Raw genomic sequence first — 12,982 nt, forward strand, 5'->3', positions numbered from 1 at the left:
GGGGCCGCAGCCGGAAGTCCGGCCCCCGCATCCGGATCTGCCGTGTGGCAGCTCCTGATTGGCCGGAACGTCACAGCGCACATGCCAGCGGAGCGGGGTCTCCGCACTGCCCCCGCCCCTCCTCATGGCCGCCGGTGCTCGGCGCTGCGCGGGCCGCGGCGGGGGCGGGCCGGGGCCGGGGCCGGGCCGTGGCGGTCCGTCCTCGACCCGCGGTGCAGTCCCCTCGCACCGAGCTGTGTCGCGCCGACCACAGCGCCTGCCCTTTCCCCGGGCCCGCGGAGGCTCCCCGAGGCCGCGCGCTGCCGAGTGCGCTGTCGGTGTCCGGGAGCTGTGCTGACCTCATGGATGGATGTGCGTTAACGCCACCGGGGCCACCGTGTCCGTATCGCGCAGTGCCAGTGACACGTGCCCAGCATGTGCTGCACGAGAGCGCTCGGCTCGCTACAGGCTCGCCTGCTGGATTCACCGCAGCCCCGCATTTCCCCCACCACCCCTCCCGCTCCGGCCCTGGGTCAGTCTGGCGATTCTCCTGGCCCCGAGCCAAACCTGGGAGTGGGTCTTTAGCCCGTAACCCCATCCGTCGGCAGTTGCACCTTCTGCTGGGTCTGCGGTTGGAAGGTCCTTCGTCTGTGCCTTCCCTGCCAGGGTGCTCGCCCCCAGCTTTGACCAGGCACAGCCTGCTCTCGCCTCGCACCATCGTGCTCCAGTCCTGCCGGGGCCTGGGGCTGTCCCGCACAAAAACCGATTCTCACCGACCTACCGCCACCTCCCTTTGCAGCACACCGGGCAGCTCAGGTGGGCCTCGGGGGACAATGCATCAATTGGGGAAACGTTCTCGGTACCCCGTTTCCGCCTCACCATCCGTTTCTCCTTAGAGCCCACGTACTCCTGCCCTCGCCTTGTCGTCAGGTCCCTACCGCTGACAGCTGAGTTTTAGCAACTGCTCCCAGCATCCCCAGAGCTGCTGATTGGGGCCAGCCCTCATCAGCTCACCTCCGGCACGGGGGCAGCCGCCCGGCTTGTTTCTGGCGTGTTTGTCACCAATATTGAGCTGCATCAGCCAGTCGGCCCCAGGGCTGCGAGGACAGCCTGCCTGACGTCTCCGACTTCATCGTCGCCATTGCGACAAAGGGCCCGGGCCCGGCCCGCCCGGGCAGCGCCGTGCGGCCCGGGGCCGCCAGGGGGCGCTGCCCGCCGTCCGGGCCGCTCCTCCGACCGGCCTGAGGCGGGCGGGCGGTCCCGGGGCCGGGCAGGGTCCGCAGCCCCGGGCAGTACCCGCGGGCCCGGGCAGGGTCCGCAGGCCCCGGGCGGTGTCCGCGGCCCCGGGCGGTGTCCGCGGCCCCGGGCGGTGTCCGCAGCCCCGGGCAGTGCCCTGCCGCCCGGCTGCCTCCGCCCGTGCCGGGTTCCCGTCATCAATAATGCACGAGCTCGGCATCCTTTGCGGTGGTGGGGCTGGCGCCGGCCTCGGATTAGCGCCCAGAACCGAGGCTAGCGACAGTCGGCTCCGTCGCGCCGTGGGCGTCCAGCCCTGGCGGTCGGAGCGGGGTGAGCAGGCAGGGACCGGGCAGGGTCCCGTGCCGGGGAGGTATTAGGTATGTCACAACTTGTCTCGGCGGTCTGTGGGACGGGGGTCTCTGGGGCTGCCAGTGTCGGAAGAAGGCTGGGAGCCGTAGCGAATGCGGGAGCGGCGGGGGCTGGAGCCGGGCTCCGGGGCCGTACTGCGGGAGTTGCTGGAGCGAGCCCTGCGGGACCTCGTCTATCTCCCTCTCGCTCGCTCCTGCTGCCCACAAGACGCAGGAATGGCTGCTTTCCTTGCCAGTCCGGGGATGCTGCTTCTGCTGTTGCTGCGGTACCCCAAACCCAGTGAGTGAGCACGGGCCTCCGGCAGCGCAGCCGTCGCGGGGAGATGCGTGCTCGAGGGCCCGTTCTGCTCCCTCAGCTTTAGAGCCGTTCCTCGCCACTGCGCGGGCCCAGGGAACGACTCCCAGCACTGACACCCGCTCCGGTCACTGACTGGCGCATGTGCTCTGCTCAGCCACCAGTGGCTGGGAGCGGCCAGCCCCCGGATGGGGGTCAGAGCTATGGCTCAGGGGGAAGATTCCCCTTTGTCCCTGCATCCTTATCCTTGTAGCAAGCCTGCCACAAACCTGCTGTGGGACATTGAGCAAGGAGCTCTGAGGGAAGGTATGGATTGCACAGGCAGTGCAATGTTGCTCTTTCCTGCAGCCTGTGCTCCAGGACCTGCTCCAGGACAGCAAGGGTGCTCCTGCCCCTGAGATCCTGGTGCAGGCACTGCCCATCCCAGGTAGGCTGGCTGTAGCCCATCCAGGATCCTGAGGAGCATGGGGCCCACTGGCTCCTGCTCTCCCACTGCCTGGGTGCTCAAGACACATTTCCCACTGGAGTACCTTCATTTGCCAGAGACCTTCCAGAGTGTCCTGCTCAGTGTGGGACCCGAGGCCATGCGGTGCTTCCTGGCCCTGCTGCACTGCTCCTGATACCAGCTGGGAGGTGGCCGGGGTGGATGGGATGGGGCAGGGGGTTCAGAGCCCATGTGTGGTGATTGTGAAGCCTTGTGATGGGGGGGAAACCCGAGTGGTGCCTCGGCAGGGGGACAGGGCGCTGGGAGGTCAGTGGGGTGCTGAGTGCTGGGGTAAGAAGAAGCCGGAGCCACGGCTACAGCAGCGCACGTTTATGGGGTCTGACCTGACGCATTGTGGGTTACAGGATGCAGCACATGCTGGGCACAGAGATCGCACAAGCTAAGGGGGACCTGGGTCCCAGAGCACTGCCGTGGTCCCGCTCAGTGCCGGAACTGCGGCAGCGGCGAGGGGATGCGGATGTCCTGCCCCTTCTCCAGCCGCCGCTCACAGTCAATCAGGTAGTTCACACCATCGATCACCAGCTGCACCAGTTCCACCTGCACCACGAGCACAGATGTAGTGATTGAGGGACTATCCTGGGAGCCACACCACTTGGCCACTCCTGCTGCATGCAGGGCAGGCACTGCCACTCCCAGCACCCACATGCTGGCCCCAGCACACGGCCGTGGGGCTGCATGGGCACTGTGGGCCCCTCAAGCAGACACATTCCAGAACCTCCCTCCCCAGCTCTGTCTAGCACCCACCTCTGACTTCCCCAGACGGTCCAGGTTGGAGATGTCAAAGACGCCGCCTTTGGCTGCAGTGTCCACACCACCCGTCCCACGCTTCTGTAGCCGGAGGTTCTCTAGGATCTTAGGGAAGCGGCTGTCCTGGTGCCCAGAGAAAGTGTCAGTGCTCAGCAGGACCAACAACAGGGGAGTCAGGGCTCCGTAGCCGAATGCTCCCTGGTGTGGGCCCCTGCTGCTCACAGGCTCCTGTCAGTGGGTCACCAGCCCTACCAGAGTCCTGCCCTAAGCAGACCCAGGCTGACACCTGGGACCCAGGCCTCTCTGGCTAGGAATGCAGGCAGGGGCTGGACCCCACACTTCCTAGGGGAACCTGAGCGTGGCCCAGGGCTGTGTCCCATGTTGTCCTGCACCTTTGTGGCTGAACTCCCCACAGTCCTAGCCTGGCTCACCACAAAACTGGCCATGGTAATACCTTGCTGAGCAGTGGCAGCTTGATGTGGACGCCTGCTCGCAGCCCCGTGCCCAGGTTAGAGGGGCAGGTCAGGATGTAACCCAGCCGCTCATTCCACATGAACTCCCAGCCTCGCTCCTGGATTAGCCGCTCCACCTGAATTAGAGGCACAAGCAGTCATTCAGCCCTGGCCAAGAATCACCCAGCAGAGGGCCAGCACCATAGGAGCTCTGCCTGCCCCTCTTTGCCTGTTTATGGGGCTGGCACAGCAGAAGCTGACACTCACCTCCTTTAGGCCCCGGCAGAACCGCTCAAAAACGCGCTTCATGTTGCCCCCCTTCTCCATGGAGATGACACGTGTGTGGTCCTCCTCATTGATCCAGATCAAGAAGGTCTTCTGGTGGTTGTGCCTAGGGACAGGGCAGCGTTTGGCTGTGCTGGCAGCTTGCAGAGACCCTCTGCCCACTCAACTGTGCCCCTTCTGACCCTGCCACTGTGCTACCAGTGCTGCCCTTGGTTCCCACGTGCTGAATGCACCAGTCTGGGCTGCCAGGGGATGCTCCTGGAGATGGGCCAATGCCCATCCACATGTATCACTGCTGCTGATGGGAGCTGTCTCCAGTGCTTTGGGCACGGGCGGGTGCCAGCATGGTGGTGACCCAGCCGGGACTGGAGACAGGAGCATGGCTCCTGCACCATGCAGGCAGTGGGAGGGGGCTTATGAGGCACGGAGTGTGCACTGGAGGGCTGGGCTAGGTGCAGCTGGAGCTGGGAACCGTATGTGCCCTGGAGATGTTTTCCATGTAAAGGCACAGCGTCAGCGAGGGCGGCATGGGCGGACAAGTGTGCCGGCTGTTGTTCTGCAGGAGTGTGGGATGTTGCATGACTGTGCAAAGATGCTGGGAGGGAGCAGTAAGATGTGGCTATGGCAGGGTAGGTTTGGTGTCACAAAGAGTGTGCAGAAGCCAGGAGGAGTGCTGGGGATTGCCCAGGGAGCAGAAGGCAATCAGAGGTTCTTGGCAGCCTTAGAGTGCAAGGTGCTGCAGGATGGTGAGAGCAGGCAGGATTGACAGCTGGTACTGGCTCCACAGTCCCTCTTGCCAGTACAGTGCTGTGTTTATGTAGGGAACAGTAGACTGCTGACAGTGATGCACGGAGCTCCCAGGTGAGGCACAGAACCCATGGAGAGCATGGCCCAGGGGCACTGGTGCCATGTGCTAGGGTCTGTGGCATGGCAAACACAGGAAACATGGGTGGCAGGGCTAAGATGGATGGAGCAGTGCATCCCCCCCCATTTCTGCCCTGCTGCCCAGTGCCAGGGCAGAACCTCACCAGATCCCTCGGGCGTCAGGCCAGTCCCGAGCCATTCCTGCTGCTGTCAGGAGCGGGGACACCGGCTTGTCAAAGAGGAAGTGGTCCTGGAGGGAGGCAGAGTTCATGGGCTCACCCAGGCTGCATGGCTGGAGCCAGGGCACCCTCACTTGTTCCAGTACTCCCTGTTGTACTGGTCCCATCTGCCATGCAGGAGATTCACCACAGCTCTCCCAGGCAGGGCACCCAGGGGCAGGAGCCCTTGCCTTCCTGGCCTGGGAGGCAGAAGGTTGCTGGTGCACAGCCCACCCTGTGCCTGGGGCTGGTGGGGCACCAGTTGAGTGCAACAAGCCTGCCTTCCTCTGGGCATGGGCAGGGAAATGGAGGCAAGGGTCAGAGGTGGCCATGAGCTGCTGGGGCTGAGTTTGGGGAGCTTCTGGCTCATGAGGGCTGAGCAGCACTGTGTTGTTGGGCTGCCTTGCTAGGGCAGGGCTCCCGGTTGAAGACAGCAGAGCTGTAAAAAGAGGATGCAACCTGCCAGACAGGCAGTGCCAGGAAGGGGTCCTGCTCTGCATGCACCCGGGGGGCTGCTCGGGAGCTGCGCTGACTCACGTCAATGAGCTGCTGCTGCTCGGACTCGGTCATCTCGCTGAGGCGGTAGTAGCGGCCCGCCAGGTCCCCGGTGAGGCCACTCAGGGCATCCACAGCCACCTTCTCCACCTCGCGTCTCTCGGCACGGGTGCAGGCTGGCGGCAGGCTCAGGCCACGGATGCTGCGCCCGGTCCGGACCCGGGACGAGAGCACATAGCGCTCATCAAACTGGCCAAACTTTATCTGGAACAGACAGCAGCCACAGGCTGTTCATGGGCGGCCCTGGTGCTGTCAGGGCCCTACCCCAAGGCCCAAGGAAGGACACCCCTGTGCAGCACCGCTGTCCAGCTTCTGCACCTTTGTGCAATCCAGGTCTGTGACGTGCTTCATGGTGCGGGGGTTGTATCCGTTGTGCCGCTCCTGAATCACAGGGTCAAACAGGTCGGCAAACACCTGGAAAAAAGTGGAACAATGTACAGCAGACCCAGGGCTTCATGAAGTCCCTGCCACAAGCCTGGCAGGGCCACACTGCCAGTGTGGGGGACAGTGTGTCCTGCAGTGCAACGGCAGTCCACAGGGTAAGTGGAGCAGGAGGCTGCAGGGCTCCAGCAATAGCTGCTCCAAAAGAGCCCTGTGTCCTGCAGGAGCACATGGAGGCTTTCCAGGGGCCTCTCCAGCTGCTCAAGCTGGGCAAGAGGAAGTGGGCAGTAATGACCCAGGCTGCTGGTTGTACCATGAGTACTGGGATTCCTCTGGATGCAGCAGGAAAGGCTCTGGCTGCCACTCACCTCATAGGTCTCCTCATCACCAGCTACAATGCCCACAGTCTTGATGAAGGGATGGCCAGGGTTGTCGACGCCAGTCTGAATGCACTGATCCAAGGTCCAGCCATTTGGGGTTGCCTTGTCACAGAGCCTGGCGTAGATGGCTGGTGTCAGGTTGCTGGCCATGCAGTTGTTGTGCTTCCGCAGGTCGGGGTACTCAGCACTGTGAGAGGAGACACCAAGGAGTTCTTTGGGGCCAGGGGACCCCAGCACTTGTGCCTGTGCTCCACAGAGACTCTTGGTGCAGGTGTGGGCAGGGGAGCTCAGGGAGGAGTCAAATACTCTGCTTATCCACAGCAACTGGGAGCAGGGAGGCAGTTACAGGCCTTGCAGGGCAAGGGCAGGGAGAGCCCAAACCCAAGGCTGGCACTGAACCAAGACTAGAGTCCACAGGCAAATGTGGACCAGTCCTTAGGGAGCGGCTCCTTATCAAACACACAGCAGGGCCCCAGAGTGGGAGAACCTGCTGGGTGAGCAGTGGGGCCACGTGAGCCCATCCCCACACTGAGCTGCCAGGGCAGCTGGGCTGCAGAGTGGGGTCCCGCTCCCCTTGTCCTCCCTGGGGCTGCCCTGATGCCAGCTCAAATGGAAAGAGGCTGCTCCTTGTCTGCTGATGCAGTCTGCAGGGTCCTGGCTTGCTTGACCCCTGGGACCCCTGCCCCCCGGATGCTGTGGGGCAGGAGATTGGCTGACCCTGATCTGCAGCCAGTGGGAGCAGCACAGTCCCAGTGCAGTTTATTGTATTAGGGGGATGCTTTCCTCTAATCAGCTTAGAGGGAGGCTGTCTCTTGACCTCATTCCCACTTTAGACAGGCTTTGTACTTGTTCTGCACTCACAGGGAAATTGGCAGGGCAGGACCCACTGGCCTTGGCCAAATCTCTCTGGAGGGTGCCTCCACTTACCTTAGTGGGACGGGACTTGCCCTTGTCAGCCCAGGAGACCACACTGGTGGCTGGAGGGGGTCCTGCATTCCTGGGGACACCCTTCTGAGAGACACCTGCTTTGGGGGTGACATAGCTTGGGGTGGGGGTCCATGTGGGAGGAAAGGTGCCTGGGCTAGCACAGGTCTGGTTGTTGGGAGCAAGTCAGGCATCAGCACTAGCAGCAAATCCTGGCACCCCCCTGTGCTCAGCTCCTGCACTTGGGCTGAGTGCTCACACTGGGCATTGGTTCTGGCTGCCAGCACCAATCCTGTGCTGCAATGCAGAGCCTTGTGGCTGCCACTACCTCCTCCCCTGTGTCTGCAGGCCAAGGAATGTGGCCCTTCGCCCACAGCTTGGCTACTGCTCATGGCTTCCTGTGCTGTGCAGAAACAAAGGGAGGTAGGGCTCCCATTGCATCATGTGGGGAAGCGCTAGCACTGCTGCCTGGACCAGCAGAAGGAGGCATTTGCTCCAGACAAGAACTGGTCCCAGGGTTGAGGGGGCTGAGGGCTGCTCCCAGCCCACACACACACACCTGTGCCCTGATGAGATGATCCAGCTAAGAGGCTGACGTGGCATGCATGGGACGCAGCCTGCCCTGGCCTCCCTCGCTGCTTCTGCCCCTGTCATCTGCTGGCCACTGTCTCCCCAGAGTGACACGCTTGTAAAAAGCATTTGCTGATCAGAATGGGACCCTTGGACAGGTTCCTCCACTGCTCAAGCATGGTCATGCTGCTGGGCATGCCGGGACCACTTGCTGTGTTTCTATGTGACAGAGGATGCCCAGGAGCAGTAGAGGTTCCCAAGGAAAGCCAGCTTACTCCCAGCAGGCAGGAGAATGCTATGGGTTGAAGCATGCTGTCTGCCACAGCTGTCTACACCTTCCCTGAGGTGCTCAGCATCCTAACTGTGGGACTCCAGGCTCCTGCCTGCAAGTGCTGTGCCTACTGCAGAGCTGACTGAGCACCTGGTTGGAGTGCACCCGCCCCGAGCAGCCCCAGACCACAGCCAGCAAATTGGGGCAACTTCTCTTCAGCTTTTCTAGAGCACTTGAACTCGGATGGGTGTTGCCAGGAGCAGCTGGGTAATGCTGGGGTGAAGGTCCTGAGCACCTGGCGCTGTGCTCGCCGTGGTGCCACAGAGCTGCTGGAGGAGGCTGTGTCCAGGCTGGCACTGGAGGGCTCTAGCAGTGACACCACACTCCCACCATGTGCTCAGGGTGTCCACAAGTCCTCTGTCATAGTGTCAGGATGATGCTGCACCTGGGCTGCTTTGATACCTTGGTTTTGGTCCCCAAGGCTGGTTTTAAAATTATGGCCATTTCAGCACCATCTATTTTGTTCCCACAAAAATTTTGTTTTGTGCCACAGCACCGAGTGATATCTTAAAAGTCTTTTCCAACCTCAGTGATTCCATGATTCCACGGTTCTGTGGTACTGTGGGCTCCTGCCCAGCTGCAGAGGCTGTTAGCGTGGACATCTGCCAGGAGTGCAGCTCAGCACTGGCGCCCACGCTGTCCTGTGCTCACCTCAGCCTGCCGTCCTGCCCGTGACCTCGGGGTGCAGCTGCCCTCTCTGCCCTTGAGCAAGCAGGTGCCTGACCCCAGAGCAGACCTGCTCAGCAGCCAGCAGGGATTATTACTCCATTGTCTACTGACGGGGCAGCTTCTCCAGAAGTGACAACCACCTGCACCTCCCCACAGCTCTTCACCTCTAATGTGGCAGCCTCCAGTGCCCTTCCTGGCATCACTGGCCTGTGGAGCCCAGGCAGTCCCAGGCACACATGGCCTCTGGAGAGGTGTGTGGGGTGAGCAGCAGACCCTGTGTCACGGCAGGAACTGGGAGCTGGCAGGCAGCCAAGCACGAGGCTTGCTTACACAGGGAGGAAGGGGCTTGGGCTTTGTCTGGAGACGCTTTGGCAGGGAGCCCCAACGTGGTGGCCCAAATGACAGGCCATGCCTGTCACAGGACCCCCCCGGCACAAGGCAGGGGTGGGAGTGCCTGTGCCCTCCCAGCGTGGCCATCCATACCACGGTGCCTCTGAGAGGAGGCTGCAGAGTGTTGCTCAGACCCCTCAGGGCTGCTGCCAATGTCTCTCGGTTTTTAACTTAGAGATTGGAGGGGCAAAATCCTCAGGCAAGTCAGCTGCAGACTGAGGGATTCCAGCTCACTCCTAGGGCTCCATCCAGGTGATTTTCAAGTGTCAGCACTGTCACAAAACCATTCCTAACTGAACAGAAACCCCCAGGAGGCTCATTTTAGAGCTTCTCAGCCACAGCCTCACCTTGACTTCATCCCCTCCTGACCTATGTCTGTGACTCTGCAGTTGTTCAGAAAGCTGGAAAACATCCCCCTCTTGGGAGGTAAATAATCAATAACATCCGGCCTTTGTAATTCTATTAACTCAATCAATTTCTGTTCCCGACTTTCTGTAGCCCAACGCAGCTTGGCAGAGCCCCGGTGCCAGCTCCTTGTGAGCCCTCCACATGCCCAGGGTTCCCAGTCTGCAATGCAGCACAGCAACACACCGCTCTGACTGTCGGCATTTGGTGCAGGGATGGCAGCAGCTGCTGGTGTTCGAAGCAGCAACGTGCTGCCTCCTTCCCACCCTGCTCCTCCCCTGTGCACAGTCTCTGCTGGTGTTAGGATGGGCAGGAAAACTCAATCCTCGTTTTCCTGGCCTGCCTCTAGGATGTGCTAAACCAAGCAGCTGTTGCCAGCACAAGGACTGGCTGGTGGCCACCACATCCCTCTCCCCTTCTGGCCCTTGCCCCGTTCCCACTCTGCCTAGCCCTTGCGAGACACAGGTAGTTACTGTGCCCAGTCCTGTCTGGCACTGTGCTGCTCTATGGTCCTCAGGGCTGGCAGCACAAACACTGGGCAGGACCAGCCTCTGTCTCCTCCACCCCACTTGCCATGGCAAGCCATGGTGAGTGGAACCACGGAGAATGTGAGGCACTTGGCCCTCCTGGCTTCCTGGGGCAACAAAGAGCCGTTTGGAGGGGAGTGACGTGAAAGCTTCTGGTCTAGAGCTTGAACCTTAGCATTGTGCTGCAGCTGTGACACTTATCTGGCTTAAGGGATCAGGCGCTGGGTGTGCAAATAGGGCCAGGGCTCTTGCAGAGCCAGCATTACCTCAAAAGCACCCCTAAGCCAGCCTGTGGCTGTGTATGTGCCCACTTGGCCCAGCTCAACCCTGTGCCCACCTCCCAGAAGTCCTGACTGCACATCTCATTGTCATCCAAAATCCACCCATGGGGCTGTTTGCTCAACATCCACAGGCCCCTCCAGCTCTCCCTTTAAAAACTGGCCCAGAGAGGGAAGAGCCGGGACCTGCCAGCAAAGCTTTCCTTTTCAATAGAGGAGTCCCTGTCCCAAAGGGAGGCACGTGGGAAGGCTGGTACAGCCAGATGAGGTCGGGCCAGGGGCTGCTCTGACACCAGCTCCCACAGTTAGAAATCCTCGGTGTTCTGCCAGCAGGACAAAATGGACCCTTTGCTCCATCCTGTTCCTACCAGGTCATTGGCAAAGTCTCCCTGGCTTCTCTTGGGCCGAGCCTGGGGTATGTCCCCACCGGTACTGGTGGGCCCAGCACTGCTGTCTCCCAAACAACCCCAATCTCTGCCCTGCCGGTCATCCCGGGAAGTCCCCCGGGACCCCAATGGTACTGTCAAGCATTTGTCCCCTCCCGCTCTCGCATCTCCCCGGCTGCAGCGGCTCGTCCTGGTACTCTGGGACCACTCGGGGCAGCTGGCAGCTCCGGGCTCCCAGCCCGGACCGCAGCGCCCAGAGCCAACCTCCGGACACGGGAATGTGCCCGGGCGGCCCCCGCAGCCCTCACAGCCCCTGCCAGCGCGGGTCCCGCGAAGGGAGCCCGCCGCAACCCGACGAACCCCGGAGAGCCGGGACCCGCGCTCTCTGGTCCCTGCGGGACCGCACCCGGCCCGCGGCTGTGCCGGTGTCCTTGTGCGCGGGGCCGGCGGGGCCGGCGGGGCCGGTGACCAGCAGCCCGAGGTGGGGCGGATCCATCCAACACGGCTGAGCCCCTGCGGCCGCTCCGTCCCCCTCCCGGCCCGGGGCCCCGGGGTCGGACGGGCTTGGTTCAGGGCCTCCCGGTCCTTCCCGCCGTGGACGAGCAGCGTCCATCGCGCCGTCCCCACGAGCTGCTCCGGGACCCGCCGCCCAGGCTCGAGCCAGGGGGCGGCCGCCGCGCCCGCCCCCGGTGCCGGTGCCGGTGCCGCAGGGATCGTCCCCGCCCGCCGCCCGTGCGCCCTCGCCGCCCGCGCGCATTACCTGGGCGGGTATCGCCGACGCTGACGGTCGCCCGCGCTGACCGAGTCCCGGGCGAGTAGGAAGCCGGCGGCGAGAGAGCCGGCGCCCACCATGGCCAGGAGGCCGGCGGAGCGGCGAGCGGAGAGAGCGCGGGCGAAGGTGCTGGCCATGTCGGAGCGGCGGAGCAAGCGCGCCGGGGCGGACAGTGGACGTGAGGGGAATGGGAACGGGAATGGGAATGGGAACGAGAACGGCGGCGGGGCGCGCGGGGGCGGGGAGCCGGCGGGGCACGGGGGGGCCTGGCGGCACCGCCACCTGCTTGGCTGCCCCGCCCCGCCCCGCCCCACCGAGGCTGCCGCCGCTTTCAGCACCGCTCGCCGGACAGCGCCGGAGGGGCGGCTGCGCCGAGACCGGCCGGCTCCGCACCGGGACCCACACCTCGGAGCCCCTCGCCGCGCCCTGGGGCGGGCGGGCGCGGCCGGGTCAAAGTTCGTCCACCTGAAGCCGGCAGCGGCCACCGCGGCTCCTCGACGGGCTGGGTCGGCCCGCGATGGGTCGCGGGGTCGGGGGCCTGTTCTCGCCGGTCACCAGCCCTCCCGCAGTGCCCGCCACACCGACCGGGCCGCACCGGTGGGCCCCGGAAGTGCGTTGCGTTCGCTACCGCAGAACCCCGAGGGACGGGAGCTGCTGGCGCAGACCTGCGCTGCTTTGGAACATGGGAAGCGGCCGCCCAGTAGAACCGAACGCCCAGCCCGGTACGGCCGCTGCGGCTGCGTGTCCCGCCCGGTGCAGGCGCGCGCCTTCCGTTACAGCACGGGCCCGGCGCGGGGCCCGCGCCCACGTGCGCTCGGCCGCGCTGCAGCTCCCGCCGCCGCCGCCAGGGGGCGCCATGCCGTGCCCGTTCGCGTCCTGGCCGGCCCGCCTCCCCCGCTCCTCCGCGCCGATTGGCTGCCTACGGCCGTCAGCAGACGGTGATTGGCCGGCGGCAGAGCCCGCAGCGCAGGGTGCGCTCGGAGGCCGCAGGTGAGCGGAGCGAAATGGCGGCGCCTGGCGTGGCGCCCCCTGCTGCCGCCGGGGGGGCAGGGGCGGCCGAGGGGCCAGGGCCGGGGCCGGGTTGGGGAGCGAAGCGAAGCAAAGCGCAAGGCGGGGAGGGGTAGGGCGGCCTAATCGCGCCGCTGCTGGGCCCTGTTTGTCGGCGGCTGTCGGGGAGCGCCAGGTGGGCGGCAGCGGCCGGCTCCACGGCGAGACGCGGCCCGGTCCCGTGCCGTCCCCCCGGCTCGCCGCCGCTCGCCTGTGCCCGCCGGGCCCGAGTCCGGCCTCCCGCGGCGCGTCAGCTCCGCCCGACTCGGGCGCAGCGGCGAGCGAGGCTCGTCCAGGCCGCTCGGGGCCTGTGCGTGCCGGCGCGGGGCTGGTGCCTGCCCGCTCTCCGGGCAGCGGCGGCTCGCCCTTTGCGGGGCTGCTTGAGGTGGCGCCGCTCGCCCGGCCTGATCCTGGCCCC

General features: G+C 64.2%; 2 protein-coding genes across 3 annotated transcripts in view; one reads left to right on the top strand and one right to left on the bottom strand.

Moving 5' to 3' along the window:
- Positions 1 to 2,677: 2,677 nt before the first annotated feature.
- CKMT1A (creatine kinase, mitochondrial 1A) lies at positions 2,678 to 12,174 on the bottom strand. The gene is made up of 9 exons (XM_036389745.2): positions 11,506 to 12,174; positions 6,254 to 6,452; positions 5,823 to 5,918; positions 5,487 to 5,708; positions 4,896 to 4,981; positions 3,850 to 3,973; positions 3,585 to 3,719; positions 3,128 to 3,253; positions 2,678 to 2,920 (listed from the first exon to the last, which is right to left on the bottom strand). Exons 1-9 carry the CDS (start codon positions 11,652 to 11,654, stop codon positions 2,804 to 2,806), a joined length of 1,254 nt encoding a protein of 417 aa, XP_036245638.1. The 5' UTR covers positions 11,655 to 12,174; the 3' UTR covers positions 2,678 to 2,803.
- The window catches only part of PPIP5K1 (diphosphoinositol pentakisphosphate kinase 1), a 43,349-nt gene continuing 41,877 nt past the window's right edge, over positions 11,511 to 12,982 (top strand). Inside the window, exon 1 of one of the 2 annotated variants that reach the window (XM_054516264.1) lies at positions 11,511 to 11,643. The gene's annotated coding sequence lies outside the window, so the exon portion shown is untranslated. Of the gene's footprint in view, positions 11,644 to 12,470; positions 12,508 to 12,982 lie in introns of those variants that run through there. The other variant, XM_054516265.1, reaches the window with a different exon arrangement.

Source organism: Molothrus ater, chromosome 13, assembly GCF_012460135.2.
Source record: "Molothrus ater isolate BHLD 08-10-18 breed brown headed cowbird chromosome 13, BPBGC_Mater_1.1, whole genome shotgun sequence".
In the NCBI taxonomy this organism is placed as follows: Eukaryota; Metazoa; Chordata; class Aves; order Passeriformes; family Icteridae; genus Molothrus; species Molothrus ater.

Bases quoted from the DNA above. Each gene is read 5' to 3' on its own strand.
- CKMT1A (XM_036389745.2), bottom strand. From the start codon at position 11,654: ATGGCCAGCACCTTCGCCCGCGCTCTCTCCGCTCGCCGCTCCGCCGGC. The intron at 6,453-11,505 runs GTAATGCGCGCG...CTCCTCTCACAG, and splicing joins CGTCGGCGATACCCGCCCAG to TGCTGAGTACCCCGACCTGC. The intron at 3,720-3,849 runs GTGAGTGTCAGC...CCTCTAATTCAG, and splicing joins TCTGCCGGGGCCTAAAGGAG to GTGGAGCGGCTAATCCAGGA.